The following is a 12,155-nucleotide window of genomic DNA, read 5'->3' as shown; positions in this document are numbered from 1 at the left end:
TCAACAAGGGGACGTCTACAGATCCATGGAGTCAGACACGGGTCAACACGGGGACGTCTACAGATCCATGGAGACAGACACGGGTCGACACGTGGACGGCTACAGATCCATGGAGTCAGACACGGGTCAACACGGGGACGTCTACAGATCCATGGAGTCAGACACGGGTCAACACAGGGACGTCTAGTGATCCATGGAGACAGACACGGGTCAACACAGGGACGTCTACAGATCCATGTAGTCAGACACGGGTCAACACGTGGACGTCTAGAGATCCATGGAGACAGACACGGGTCAACACAGGGACGTCTACAGATACATGTAGTCAGACACGGGTCAACAAGGGGACGTCTACAGATCCATGGAGTCAGACACGGGTCAACACGGGGACGTCTGCAGATACATGTAGTCAGACACGGGTCAACAAGGGGACGTCTACAGATTACAGATCCACGGAGTCAGACACGGGTCTACACGGGGACGTCTACAGATCCACGGTTAGATAACGTGTCCACAGGAAGAGCATTAGAGATGTTAACTATATAATCGGTGTGATAGAACACAGCGAGGTGCAGATCAGTGTGAGCTTTCATCAGAACTAAAACATGCTGCACAGCTCTCCTCCAGTTCACCAGGTTTATCCAGCAGACAGCTGAAACAGCCTCAGACACGCTGCTTGAGGCTGAATGAGGTTTGGAGGACGGGATCTGTGTTACATGCTTCTGGACATGGTGGTTGAGATGTCCACTGTCCCCTGAGGGGATTGATCTTTTTATCAGAATATTTTAGGACAATTATAATAATTTAAAATGTAATTTTATAATTTAATTTAAAGGACAAACAATAAGGGGGATCTGTTGGCAGAAATGGAATATAATATTAATAACTATGTTTTCATTAGTGTATAATCACCTGAAACTAACAATGCTTGTGTTTCCGTTACTTTACCTTACTTTCATATCTCTATAGGGAGCGGGTCCTCTTAGCAAGTCCTCCATGTTTCTGCTCTCTCTCTCCCTCTCTTGCTTCATCACTCACTTCACTCGTATCAATAATAATCACTGGCTCTGCTCCAGATGACCTGCTCTACTCATACACTGCCGTCTCTAGATAAAGACATTCACGTTTTCACCTTGGCCACCGTAGCTCTCCAACATGCTTGACACACTGGAGAGGCTACAGCTGGTTGTACTCTCAACCTCTCCGCTAGATACCATCAGATCCTACACACTGATTCACACGCTTCCTTTCATTTTAACGAACAATAGGTAATTTACTGCCACTAGAGGTCTCTCAATGAATACAATACAGAAGCAGAGGGAGTTTGGTGACATGTCATGTCAGTCAGCTCCTCTCAGTTAGGATTCCTGAAGTGTTCATCGTTCAGGAGCTTTCTACCATAGAGGTCTAAAAACACTGAATAAAGCAGATTCACGTTAAAAAAACAGTGTTTCTCCGACGCTGTTCGGCGGACGAAGGACGTCCTGGAGGAGCTGCGAGCCGAGCTGCCGCTAACGTTTGCTCAACTTGTTTCTCTGATAACTTCAGATCCAGACACCCAACGACTAAAATCCTTCATCTGGTTGAAATATAGAGTTAAAAACCACCAAGATCTAAAATGTCTACTGTAGAAATGTGGCTTCAAACTGGATAAAAAGTCAGTTTCTGACAGCTTCTAGTAGACAACCACAACGCTGACACAAAGGACCAAATGAAACGCAGTTACCTTGATTATATAATATATATATATTATAGATAAAGCGAGAGCTGTGTTCGGGATTTCGGCAGTAAGTCGGACTCGTTTCCGGTGGAGGTTGGCCTCCGCCAGGGCTGCGCTTTGTCACTAATCCTCTTCGTGATATTCATGGACAGGATATCGAGACGTAGTCGGGGGGAGGAGGGTTTGCAGTTTCGGTGTGCTGAGGATCTCATCGCTGCTTTTTGTAGATGATGTGGTCCTGTTGGCATCATCGGTCTGCGACCTTCAGCACTCACTGGATCGGTTCGCAGCCGAGTGTGAAGCGGCCGGGATGAGGATCAGCACCTCTAAATCTGAGGCCATGGTTCTCAGCAGGAAACCGATGGATTGCCTACTCCGGGTAGGGAATGAGTCCTTACCCCAAGTGAAAGAGTTCAAGTACCTCGGGGTCTTGTTCGCGAGCGAGGGGACTATGGAACGTGAGATTGACCGGAGAATCGGAGCAGCGGGGGGGTATTGCATTGGCTTTACCGCACCGTTGTGACGAAAAGAGAGCTGAGCCGGAAGGCAAAGCTCTCGATCTACCGGTCAATCTTCGTTCGTACTCTCACCTATGGTCATGAGGGTTGGGTCATGACCCAAAGAACTAGATCGCGGGTACAAGCGGCCGAAATGGGTTTTCTCAGGAGGGTGGCTGGCGTCTCCCTTAGAGATAGGGTGAGAAGCTCAGTCATCCGTGAGGGACTCGGAGTAGAGACGCTACTCCTTTGCGTTGAAAGGAGCCAGCTGAGGTGGTTCGGGCATCAGGTAAGGATGCCCCATGGGTGCCTCCGTAGGGAGATGTTCCAGGCACGACCAGCTGGGAGGAGGCCATGGGGAAGACCCAGGACTAGGTGGAGAGATTGTATCTCCACACTGGCCTGGGAACGCCTCGGAATACCCCAGTCAGAGCTGGTTAATGTGGCCCGGGAAAGGGAAGTTTGGGGTCCCCTGCTGGAGCTGTTGCCCCCGAGACCCGAACCCGGATAAGAGGTTGAAAATGAGTGAGTGATGAGATATTATAGATAGATTACAGATTTCTCTTTTTGAAAATTGTTGGAAATATTTGGAATAATGTAAGTACACAACTCAACAACAAATGTGTTTTTTAGACATTTCAATGTGGAAAAGTTACATATTAAATCTTTAATAAAATATCTCAGGCTATGTCAGATAACCACTGAATAACAACAATTTAGTCCACATTCCCTGATACATTATTATTTATTATTAGTTCATCTATAACGCTCTTCAGAACCTGACAGATATATCACCATATTCTCACAGCAACAGGAGGAGAGGCTAACTGCTTCACTACACCTGCTTATATGTAAGGGGTTTCCTCACAGCCAAGTCATGCTAACAGGTCAAGAATAGGCTCAAGTGTTCAAGCAGCTTCATGTACTCACTCCTGAGTTGTTCGATCCCCTTGCTGGCTTTGCTCAAGAGGTCTTCAGCCTCCTTCTTCATGTCCTTTGCCTTCTGGTTGATGCTGTTCAGACCTCCAGACTCCCCACCTAGAGAGTCCACCTTCATCTGCAGCTCCCGGTACCGTTTCTCTGTGTGGTTGAGGCTCTGGGAGAGACCACACAATAGTGTTCAAGTTCTAGTTTCACTTTATTTACTGTAAAAAGTCCTGCTACTGTCCACAACATGTGCTTCCAAACACGACGTCTGCCCTCACACTGACCTGCTCCAGTGAGGATGCTAGCTGCGTGGCGTTGTTAGCCAGAGCTTTGGCGTCCTTGGCCATCTGTCTGTTCTGCTCCGTCTTGTTCCTCAGAGCCTCCACCTCCATGGAGAGGTTGTTTAAACGCATCATGACATCCAGCTGCTTATCCTCCAGCTGCGTCAGCCTCTCATCCACCTGGAAGAGAATGACACGTAATAAAGTTAAGAAGAGAGATACGGGACAACGGAGTGTTTAGATGCTCAGCCGTGGCCGGAGGGACAGTTTACCTGAACTGTAGCGTTCCTGGTGCTGTTCAGGTTGTTGTGGGCTTCCTCCAGGGCTGCTCTGGCTTCTTCTATGGCCTTCTCAGACACATCCAACGCCTGCCTGGTGTTATTGGCTGCATCCTTCACTCCCTCTGCTCGGCTCCTGCACGACCACACCACAAATTAGAAGGATACAAAAGGTTGTTGTTACGGTTCTTAGTAAAGAGTCGATTTTGTAATAATTAATTAAAGGTCCCTACGAAACACAAAGTTACTGCCACTTTAAAATGACTGTAAGCAAACAAACTAAAACAGAACTACTTCAGGGAGAAGTTTAACGTCACAGATTTGTCATCAATCTGCTGAATGTTTTGTGTTCTTTGTGGATGTTGATGGTGAAGTTTTGGAGATTTTAACACTGATGAAGTTTGTTTTTGTCATCTGTTCCTCTCACATCGGGGAAAACTGGTGAGACGTGACATCTGTTTGGGCAGAACCCTGCTCTTTCTGACAGCAAGCCAGATGGATTGTGGGAAATGTGGTCTTAATTTAAAGGTCCCATATTGTAAAAAGCGAGATTGTCATATTATAAAGCAGGTTTAAGTGATATATAAATACTGTGAAAGTATCAAAACGCTCAATCCATGGAGAAATACACACAGCCCGTATTCAGAAACTGTGCGTTTGAAACAAGCCGTCAGGATTTCTGACCATTTGTGATGTCACAAATATACAATATTTAGACCATTTCACAGTTTTAAACGTAAACATACTAAATGTGTCCCAGTTTATTTCCTGTTGCAGTGTACTGTATGTGAATGACATCAGCTGACAGGATGCAAACATGGACCCATGCTGTTGCCTAGCAACGCAATTCTGTTGAAATACGCTAAAACGGACCGTTTCTGATAGACGGTGAATACAGGTATATTCAGACAGACAGTATGAGAAAAATAATGTGTTTTTAAAGTAAAGCATGTAAACATGTTCTAGTAGAAACCCAAAATACAAACATGAACCTGAAAATGAGCACGATATGTCCCCTTTAAAAAAGAAGCCAGTAGCTTCACTTACTTGGCCTCTTTAGCCTTGTCCAGCAGCTCCTTGGCTTTGCTGATGTGCTGCGAGGTTTGGTTGACGATGCCCTCGACGTTGGTGAGGTTGGAAAGGCCGTCCTTTATCTGCATGACCATTTTGTCCAGAGCGGTCCTGTTGACCGGCAGCCTGATGGACAACACCTGCAGAGCCACCTTCTCTATGCTCTCTGGATCTGCTCCCTCCTCTGGACAGCAGAGGGAAGGAAGGAGAGGAGACACATGCAGGAACAAACAACACATTAAATACTACAGTTACAGTCTGCAATAAGAAGTGACTTCATTCAAAGCAGAGATCACCAGTTACAGCATTAATATACCTGTGAGGAAGTCTCTGATCTTCTTAATGAAATCTTTCAGCTTCTTGTTGTTGTTTTCAAAGTGCTCCTTCTTCTTCTGCGCTTTCACCAGCGTGTTCATCGCCTGGTTCTTCACATTCTGTGTCAGAGAGGCGATATCCTGGAGCTGGACACAGTTAACCAAGTCGTCAACAGAGAAACGTTATAGTCTCCAGTCAAGGCAAATAAGAGGACACACCATCACTCCTCCACCCTAGTCAGTAATAATAATGACCTTTCTGGCCACGCCCTGCAGCTCCTCGTTGGCAGCGTTCAGACCGTCAGTGGCGTTCCTGGCGTGATTCAGTGCTGCTACAGAAGTGCTCACTGTCCCGTTGCATCCCTCTCCTCCACATATACTGTTGCCCTGATGGTCACGGCAACCGGCACCACCGCATCGGCCGTCTGAGCAACTGCCATTGACGCTGGCATTGCTATGACCCCCGCACACCTGGAGGGAGAACAGTGTTTCATCATTCACTTGAACTGGTTGGGTCAGTGGAATAAAAACACGTTCCTACACCCACACTTTCATAAAGTCGGAAAATATAAAACATTAAGAATACAAAATGATATATATATATATATATATACATGTGTATATATTTATACATGTGTGTGTATATATCTCTTTCCATTTTAAACTAGGACTATAACAATTTATGTATGAAGTTGAATCAAAGTATTACATAAGAACATGCAGTATAGTACTGATGAATTATAGCATAAATATAAATCATATTATAGGTGATTGAGCCTGTTGTTTATTATTATAATAATTTAATTATTGTTTTCATCTCAAAGTGGGTAATCTAGTAAACATGAAAACTTTTTGTTTTACGTATTTCTGTGTTTCTTCACCATGGAGATGTACTACTACCAATGACAAATATGAACCTTCACTATGGGGTTCTCCAGTGATGATAGACGATATCATCATATATACTGTATATGCATTATTAGAGTCAACAGAAATATCCTGACTTACCGAAGCTAAGCGCCGTCAGGATACTGACAACACAACAACACATCAGACATTATCACTTTTTGTGTGATATGATGTAAAATAGTGACATTTCTGCACAGCGGAGAAACAGTGCAAAACAGAACGTTTTGGTTTATTAGATTATCCACCTCAAGATGAAAACGGAAGATAGAAAATGTAAATTTCCATCTGTGTCATCCATCTTCCAGGACTAATGAGGGAACCCTAACAAGTCCTACCTTGTGACTGAGGTGATGGACCTTCTTATCCAGGTCGTGGGCTTTGTGCTGCAGCTCGTTTAGTGATTTGTTCTGAGCGGCCAGAGTACGGAGGAACTGGCCTTTACTGGCGTCCAGCAGGTCTTCGGTGACAGCGCGGGTTCCTTTGGACCGTTCTACAGGACTGAGAGGACCGGACACTGATGCGTTGCATCTCTCCTCAGCCTTCACTGACTCCCCATAGTACTTCTTCACCTTCTCAAACTGATCTGTGAGGAAGCAGGCGCAGGTTTTTATAGTTTTATGAATAATACCAGAATTTATTTCACAATATTTTGCAGTTAGTTGATTGAGGTTCACTAAATCTTTATAACTCTTTTATCTTCTTTTTGTTTGCAGAGATTTTTACTGAAGAAAAAAATATAACCGGTGATCCATTTAAGAAGTCTGATCTAAATTCTTTTCTCTCCAGAGATTATGAGTTAAGAACAGGGGAAAAAAGGTGTTTACCAGGATAATCTTCATAAGTTCATCTGTGAAACAGGTGGAAAAACGTTTTGGGAGGATCATTTAAGTTACTTTTCCTTTCTAAGTTACTTTTTCTAAGTGTTTGTTGTTGTAATACTCATTTTGGCCACAAGAGGCTGAAGTGCACCACTACTTCATGTTCTTAATAAAACCAGAAGCATTCATGTTTTCCTCCAGGAGAGTTTTAATTTAAATAACTTCCTGAAACACAATATATGTACCTTATGTTTAGAGCGCATGAGAAATTAAAACTAATGTAGATCAGACTCAGAAAATGGATCATCAGAACTGTTTTCCTAACGTGCCTCTCAAGGCTTCAGTAGCTTTTGTATCACATGACTGTTTGCTGTGTTTACAGCCTGTACTGTCACATGACACCATCTAAAGCTTCACTGACTTGATGAGTTTGTTACCTGTAAATCCTGAGGTGAGGTAGTCCTCCAGCAGGCGGCGTTTGAGAGCCACGGTGGCGTTGATGTCCCTCAGCTCTCTCTCTAGACCACTCAGTGTGCGTCTCAGTGACCCTTCTTCTTCTGCTGTTGTATTGAGCTCTCGGGCGACGCCCATCAGACGCCCGTCGGTCAGGGCGATCTCAGCCCTGCCGCACATAGAGCAGGGTGTTTATAGAATATACAGGCAGTTCATCCAAACCAACCTCAATGAACATCCAGACACTGTGTGACATCACACCTGAGGTCGTCGATGCTCTGTCCAATCAGCTGGTGGACCCTGTCGCTGTCCTCCGCTCTGATCAGATCCTGCACCCGTTTCAGCTTCCTCTCCAGCTCTTTGATGCGCGTGTCCCCGACCCCCGGCGTGACCCCGCTCTCCAGGATCTTCTGTGTGGTGTACTGGACGTGTTCCAGGTCCCTTTTAATCTGGCACACCGCGTCGTCCCACAGCTGGAAGCACGGGTGACACTGGACACACTCGGGGAAGACGCCAGTGAAGCCGCGAGCACATTCATCACAGCGCTTCCCCGCTGCTCCCTCCCTGCACTCGCACACCCCCGTAGATCGGTCGCACTGGGCCATCTCTGAGCCCCGAGGATGGCAGTTACACTCTGAATGGAGGAGGGGGGGGGGAGGGCACAGAGAATAAAACTATAAACTGGTCTGCAGGTCCAGGTGTGGTTGGGTCTGATCTACTGATGGACGGGTTTAAAGCTACACTAAATGTTTCTGCATCATTTCTACTGTAAACAGACAACTCACTCATGTGACCCAGAACGTGAAGTGCAGTTTGCCCATTCTTGTTCACAGGTGGTATCTAAATTATTATTCACTATGAGTTACCTTGACAGTGCACCCGCGGGTCTCCCCAGTGGAACTGCTCACACTCGGTGCACTGTTTACCTCCAAAGCCTGGTTGACAGTGGCACTGGCCTGTGAACTGTAGAGGACAGACGGACATCAACAACATGATACGAATATTTACTGAATAAGAAGACAAAATTACTCGTATACATTTCCAGGCTTCGGGAGGCCTGGCGCTTCCTCACCATGTTGCAGTGACTCCCCAGGGCGTGATGCAGGTCGCAGCCACAGAGCTCACAGCCTCGGTCCTGACCGTAGTTCCAGTGGTTAGGGGCACACTGGTCACAGTTATGGCCGGCCACGTTCTCTCTGCAGGAGCAGGTTCCGGTCTGCCGGTCACAGTGACACTGTCCATCAGTGCAGGCAGACTGGAGGGTGCCGGCAGTCACACAGGTACAGACTGACGGGAGAAACACGCGTTCAATGCTCAGCAGAGAGAAGACGGGAACAACAAGACGAACTGATTCTGCAGACTAATTGTAAGAGCCATGTTGTATTATTTACAGTTTTTTGCATTTGATTATCATTTCAAAAATACTTTGTGTTATGCCATCGAAAATGTTTGACATACATTAGAATTAAGGTCAATTAGTCATGTTGTAGAACGGGCTTTAATCCATTTAGACTCAATGATTTGCCCTGTTAAGATGTGCTCCTCTAGTTGTTCTGCTATTAGACAATTTGGGCATGTCCCTTTAAGTGTGGTTAGGGTTAGGTGTGTACGAGTTCCGCTTCAGTGGAGCAGGATGGGGAGCAACAGTTTTTCTGACCACAGATTGTAGATCACAGATTGTAGACTGTATTTCAGTTATTGAATATATGAAGCTGACCAAGGAGTGAGTGTCTGCAGAAGGCAAGTGGAAGTAGGACATGGTGGTCTACGTGAGTCAGAAACCTTTACATCCCGCTAGAAGTAGCGAGGACGGTTTATAGCGAGCTGCCACTACACAAATAATGAAATATCATTTTTCTCTTTAAACTTCAAAGCTGAGAAACAAGTTGTTGGTCCATCACTCACTTAATCTTAGCTGCTCATATCAGATTTAATGACACAACTAGCTTCAGCCGACACCATCCACCGTTACTAGAAACCTAGATCATAACATGTGAGCTTGTAACTGGTTAAAAACCATCCAGATGTACTTCTGCCATCAACACTCACGTCTGCAGTCGTGGGCCACAGCGTTGCCATAGTAACCGTGTTGACAGTGGCCACAGGACGGACCGTCGGTGTGGTATAGGCACTTGAGGCATTGGCCGGTCCCAGGGTCACATGACTTGGGGTCCTGGGTGTCGATGTTGTCGTTGCACTTACACGGGAGGCACTGTCCGCCGGGTTGCTCTGGGTTGCCGTAGTAACCAGGGGCACACTGGTCACAGCGGGGCCCTGGGTTGGGGGGGGAAGGGACAATATGGCATGACAACTGCTTTTCACTGATGCGAGGCTGAAGTAGAGGGTGAAGTGCTGAATAGAGTAGAAGGTGATCAACATGTGTGTGTGTGTGTGTGTGTGTGTGTGTGTGTGTGTGTGTGTGTGTGACTACAGCGTGGGAGCTCACCAGTGTAACCTTGCCTGCAGTCACAGATGATCTGGTTGGAGGTGCGGTCAGCTTGACAGGAGAGGCCGTTAAAGTGGTCTGAGCCGGGGTTACCGGGGCAGGGGCAGGGCCGACAGTGCTCCCCTGAACCGAGCACCGGGTTCCCAAAGAACCCATCCACACAACTGGGACCAATGAGAGACACATTTACCATCAGCATGATAACCAGGGAGGAAGCAGAGCAGCGTGACACGCAGCGATCCTTACCGTTCACAGAGGTGTCCCACTGTGTAATCCCTGCATTCTCTACACTCGCCGGTGCGGGGGTCGCAGATGTCTGCGTGGCCGTTACACTGACAGGGGCTGCAGCTGGGGAAGCCCCACTGGCCCGGCTGGCAGTCTGAGCACTGACGCCCACTGGCTCCCTGTTTGCACTGGCACTGGCCTGTAACCGGGTCACACTGGTGGCTCAACGAGCCCTCTGAGTGGCAGTCGCAGGCTGGACGGGAGGACGGATTTAAAGGGTTAGTCACTGTTTCTCTAACAATCAGGGACAAAACATATACTGAACTAGTTTAGTGACTCTTTGCAGATGTTCATTTACACCAGAGGTGTCAAACATACGGTCCGAGGGCCAGAATCAGCCTGCCAAAAGGTCCAATCCGGCCCACTGGTTGACTTTGCATAGTGTGAAAATTGCAGAAAAGTCTTTAATTCCAATAAATGCACTGCTATTCCTCGGGGGTCGCGCTGTCCTAATAAGAGTAGCAGCCCATATGCTGGTTGGGCTATTATGGATTCCAACATGCTTACGTACAGGCTACGTTACAAAATACTGTCAAAAAGGAGAAATGGATCGGATTTTTTCACAGAGGTCAATGGGAAGCCAGTGGATTATCCATCAATTGTGAACGTTTTCAGAATGTATTGTACTCCTTTACACTAAAAGAAAGGGAAAAAATTTGGAAGTGTTGTTATTATGCAATCGTTTTACGGGAGATCAAATTGGGCTGTATGTGGCCCGTGAACTAAAAGGAGTTTGACACCCCTGATTTACACAGTAGGTGTGGTTTGACCTTTTAGGCTGCTATCATCACACAGACTCACCAGTGCAGCCGTTCACTCCAAAGCCGTAGGTTCCTGGTTCACACTGGTCACAGCGTCGACCCATCACGTGGGGTTTACAACGACACCGACCTCCCACCTTATCACACTCTCCACTGAGGGAGCCCTGAGGGTCACACTGACACGCTGGACACAACACAGACACACACCACACATCAGACTATTATTAGTATTTAAAAAGCAGCTGACGTCCTCTGAACGTGTGTTCCTGTCTCTACTCACGCAGAGCGCCGTCATGAACGATGGAGGAAATACTACAGATGAGTTTGGAGCACATGTCGGCCAGGACGGGCATCGGTGTGATCATAAAGGAATCCAGACACATGTATCGGATCATCTCCTCCCGCCGCTGCTCTGCCTCGGGCTCGTTACCATGGAAACCAGGAAGCTCAGTGTATTTGGGGATCAGAACCAGCTATTGGGGGGAAAAGTAGCATGACAAGAAAAGACAAGTACCTAAAATTAGTACTTGAGTACAGTACTTGAGTAAATGTACTTAATTACCTGCCTGTCAAACAGACATAGAGGAGGACAACGGCTGTCAGTTCACTCACCGAGTCGATGAGAATGAAGGCGGTGAGGTGTCTGTGTGAGACCCCGTGGCGCTGGAACCTGATAGAAACCACGTACCGATTACTGGGCTCGAAACAGAACGGCCTGGGCATCTGGATGTACCTGCAAAACACAGAGTACATACAACAAACACTGAAATACATACATGCATATACAGACGTAGGCAAAGTTGTTGGTAACGTTCCGTTAAAGAGAGAAAAACCCACAATGGTCACTGAAATAACTTGAAACTGACAAAAGTAATAATAAATAAAAATTTACTGAAAATGAACTAATGAAAATCAGATATTGTTTTTGAATTGTGGTTCAACAGAATCATTTTAAAAAACAAACTAATGAAACTGGCCAGGACAAAAATGATGGTACCCCTAGAAAAGATGTAAAATAATGTGACCATAGGGACATATTAAACTAAGGTGTGTCCTGTAATTAGCATCACAGGTATCTTCAAACTTGTAATCAGTCAGTCTGCCTATTTAAAGGGTGAAAAGTAGTCACTGTGCTGTTTGGCATCATGGTGTGTACCACACTGAACATGGACCACAGAAAGCTAAGGAGAGAGTTGTCTCAGGAGATTAGAAAGAACATTATAGACCTTCATGTTAAAGGTAAAGGCTATAAGACCATCTCCAAGCAGCTTGATGTTCCTGTGACTACAGCTGCACATATTATTCAGAAGTTTAAGGTCCATGGGACTGTAGCCAACCTCCCTGGACGTGGCCGCAAGGGGAAAATTGATGACATATTGAAGAGACGGATAATAC

At 46.2% G+C, this 12,155-nt stretch overlaps 1 protein-coding gene across 5 annotated transcripts in view; it reads right to left on the bottom strand.

The window, feature by feature from the left end:
- The window catches only part of lamb2l (laminin, beta 2-like), a 71,891-nt gene that overhangs the window by 1,180 nt on the left and 58,556 nt on the right, over positions 1-12,155 (bottom strand). For all 5 annotated transcript variants that reach the window (XM_074642482.1, XM_074642483.1, XM_074642481.1 and 2 more), the window contains 17 exons: positions 11,373-11,493; positions 11,041-11,233; positions 10,801-10,944; positions 9,961-10,192; positions 9,715-9,878; positions 9,318-9,542; positions 8,341-8,555; positions 8,135-8,231; positions 7,530-7,902; positions 7,253-7,437; positions 6,333-6,580; positions 5,344-5,559; positions 5,091-5,235; positions 4,751-4,958; positions 3,698-3,839; positions 3,429-3,605; positions 3,148-3,313 (listed from right to left, as the gene is read on the bottom strand). In XM_074642482.1, the coding sequence (XP_074498583.1) occupies positions 3,148-3,313; positions 3,429-3,605; positions 3,698-3,839; positions 4,751-4,958; positions 5,091-5,235; positions 5,344-5,559; positions 6,333-6,580; positions 7,253-7,437; positions 7,530-7,902; positions 8,135-8,231; positions 8,341-8,555; positions 9,318-9,542; positions 9,715-9,878; positions 9,961-10,192; positions 10,801-10,944; positions 11,041-11,233; positions 11,373-11,493 (3,251 nt within the window). The remainder of the gene's footprint in view (positions 1-3,147; positions 3,314-3,428; positions 3,606-3,697; positions 3,840-4,750; positions 4,959-5,090; positions 5,236-5,343; positions 5,560-6,332; positions 6,581-7,252; positions 7,438-7,529; positions 7,903-8,134; positions 8,232-8,340; positions 8,556-9,317; positions 9,543-9,714; positions 9,879-9,960; positions 10,193-10,800; positions 10,945-11,040; positions 11,234-11,372; positions 11,494-12,155) is intronic.

This window comes from Sebastes fasciatus, chromosome 8 (assembly GCF_043250625.1).
Source record: "Sebastes fasciatus isolate fSebFas1 chromosome 8, fSebFas1.pri, whole genome shotgun sequence".
NCBI lineage: Eukaryota > Metazoa > Chordata > Actinopteri > Perciformes > Sebastidae > Sebastes > Sebastes fasciatus.
This window is presented reverse-complemented; position numbering and strand designations above follow the sequence as displayed.